The 2,653-nt window shown below is 65.2% G+C and overlaps 2 protein-coding genes across 2 annotated transcripts in view; both read right to left on the bottom strand.

The window, feature by feature from the left end:
- The window catches only part of SLC2A4 (solute carrier family 2 member 4), a 197,339-nt gene that overhangs the window by 98,767 nt on the left and 95,919 nt on the right, over positions 1-2,653 (bottom strand). The window lies entirely within an intron of this gene.
- ACAP1 (ArfGAP with coiled-coil, ankyrin repeat and PH domains 1) overlaps positions 1-2,653 on the bottom strand; it is a 21,430-nt gene that overhangs the window by 10,596 nt on the left and 8,181 nt on the right. Inside the window, exons 4-6 of the mRNA XM_075071342.1 lie at positions 2,334-2,392; positions 1,427-1,610; positions 240-301 (exon numbers count right to left, since the gene is read on the bottom strand). Coding sequence (XP_074927443.1) covers positions 240-301; positions 1,427-1,610; positions 2,334-2,392 — 305 coding nt within the window. The remainder of the gene's footprint in view (positions 1-239; positions 302-1,426; positions 1,611-2,333; positions 2,393-2,653) is intronic.

Raw genomic sequence — 2,653 nt, 5'->3', positions numbered from 1 at the left:
CCCCCCACATGCTGCCCTCTCTACCCTGCCCCCCACCAGCTTCTTTATCCCTCCTTGCCCCTGATGGCCCCCCAATGCCCTTCAGAGCCCCCCACACCCTGACCAGCCCCCCAGATAGACCCCCCTGGACCCCCTCATGCTCCCTGCCCCCCAGAGATCTCCTTCCCCACAGACCCCAATCGCTCCATTTTCCCTTACAGCCCCTCCGTTCCCAAACCCCCACTCCCTGCCCCCCCTACACCATCACCCGACTCACAAATTGGAGGATCTCAAATTTCTTCTTGGACTGGATCACGTTGATCTGGGGGGCGGGGGGGGGCTCAGTGGGTCAATTCTGGAGAGAACGGGGGGGCCGATCCCCCCCCCCAAGCTCTCCACTCCCAGCCCTGCCCCAAAGGGGCTCCAGCCCCCTCCCCCTCTGACCCCCCAGTCCTAGGCAGCCCCTAAGCCTCCCAGAGACACCTCCAGTTCCAGAGACCCCAACTCGTCTCCTGCTCCCCCAGTTCCAGCCCCATCCCAGGACACTCTGCCCCCCAGATATCCCCACGGTGGACTCCTCTCACTTCCCCCCAGATCCCCCAGGGCCCTCCCACCTCGGCCCCTCTGCCTTCTCTGCTCCCCAGATCCCCCCCACCCTGGGCCCCTCTCCCTTCCCGGCCCCCCACAATGCCACCAGTCCCAGACTAGGGTTGCCAACTTTCTATGCACACAAAACCCAATACCCTGCCCCTGCCCTTCCTCTGAGACCCTGCCCATGCCCCACCCCTTCTCCAAGGGCCCGCCCCACTCACTCCATTTCCCCCGCCCCCTCGTGCCACCCTCCCTCACTCGCTCATTTTCATTGGGCTGGGGCAGGGGATTGGGGTGCACAAGGGGGCTCCGGGCTGAGGCAGAGGATAGGGGTGCAGGAGGGGCTGAGGGCTCTGGTGGCAGATGCAGGTTCTGGTGTGGGGCTGGGGATGAGAGGTTTGGGGTGCAGGAGGGCAGGCTCTGGCATGGGGCTGGGGATGAGAGGTTTGGGGTGCAGGAGGGCATCAGGGGTGCAGGCTCCGGGTGGCGCTTACCTCAAGCGGCTCCTGGAAGCAACCGGCACATCTCCACTCCAGCTCCTACGCAGAGGGGCAGCCAGGCGGTTCTGCGCGCTGCCCCCTCCTCAGGCTCTGCCCCCGTGGCTCCCATTGGCTGCAGTTCCCGGCCAATGGGAGCTCCGGGGGTGGGGTGGGGTGGGGCCTGTGCGAGGAGCCCCCTGGCTGCCCCTACGCGTAGGAGCCAGAGTAGGGATGTGCTGCCTGCTTCCTGGGAGCCTGTTAGCCCTGCCAGGCCACTGACCGGACACCCAACAGCCCCGTCGCCGGTGCTGACCGGAGTCGCCAGGGTCCCTTTCCAATATACCCGATCCCAGACACACACGTGCCCCGGTGCCCACCTGGAGGACGTAGTCGAGGGCACGGGCGCGGGCGCTGGTGCGGGCGGCCTGCAGGGCCAGGGCAGCCTCCTCCGCCTCTTGCTGCTTCCGGCGTGGCACCTCGGCGTTGTGGTGCAAGGCACTGGCCAGCCCCTCGCTGCCTCGCTCAAATTCCTTCCGCGCCTCCTTGAACCGCTTCACGTCCCTGGGACAGGAGAGGGTCAGGGGGGACCCTGAAACTGCCCCCCCCCAAACCCAGCCCCCCCAAACCCGGCCCCTCACTGCCCCGATCAAACTCCTTCCACGCCTCCTTGAACCGCTTCATGTCCCTGGGACAGCGGGGGGTCAGGGGGGACCCTGAAACTGGCCCCCAACCTGGCACCCCCAAACCTGCCCTCTCGCTGCCCCACTCAAACTCCTTTGGCACCTCCTTGAACCACTTCATGTCCCTGGGACAGCAGGGGGTCAGGGGGGACCCTGAAACCGTTCCCCCAACCCAACACCCCCAAACAAGGCCCCTTGCTGCCCCGCTCAAACTTCTTCCACGCCTCCTTGAACTGCTTCATGTTCCTGGGACAGCGGGGGGTCAGGAGGGACACCGAAACTGCCCCCCAAACCCAGGCCCTTGCTGCCCCCCAACCTAAAATCAGCACCCCTCCCACCCCGTCCAGACCCCAGCCTGCCTCCCCACTCCCAACCAGCCCCCAACTCCAAATCCCCCCGACTCTAGGCGCCTCATCCTAAATCCACCCAGCCCCCGCAATCATCAGGGCACCCCCACAACCCTCCCCTTCATCTGTTTCTAACCTCTCACCCCCCCCCACACAGCCCTAACCATCTACCCTGTCCCTCCCCAAAACTGCCCCTCACAGATACCCCTGGGAAGCCTCCCCATCATCCTGCCCCCCCTAGCCCCCCCCAAACTCACTCTTTCACCAGGGTATGGATGTGTTGCCGGGATGACTGCTGGGTGCTGTCCAGAAGCTCCTACAATGAGCCAGGAAAGGGGTGAGGGGTGTCAGAGATTAGGGGTGTCACAGCTTGGTGGGCTCAGTGGTGAGAGATTGGGGGGACTGGGGAGACAGGAAGGAGGGGGATCAGAGATTGAGGGGCCCAGGGAGAAAGGAGGCAGGGGTCAGAGACTGGGGGGAACCCCCAGAGAGGGAGGAGGGGATCAGAGATTGGGGGGTCCTGGGGAGAGAGGAGGGAGGGGGTGAGAGATTGGGGGAACACCCAGAGAGGAAGGAG

This window comes from Chelonoidis abingdonii, chromosome 11 (genome assembly GCF_003597395.2).
Source record: "Chelonoidis abingdonii isolate Lonesome George chromosome 11, CheloAbing_2.0, whole genome shotgun sequence".
Classification (NCBI taxonomy): Eukaryota; Metazoa; Chordata; order Testudines; family Testudinidae; genus Chelonoidis; species Chelonoidis abingdonii.
The sequence above is the reverse complement of the archived record's forward strand: the minus strand, read 5'-3'. Positions and strand labels throughout refer to the sequence as shown.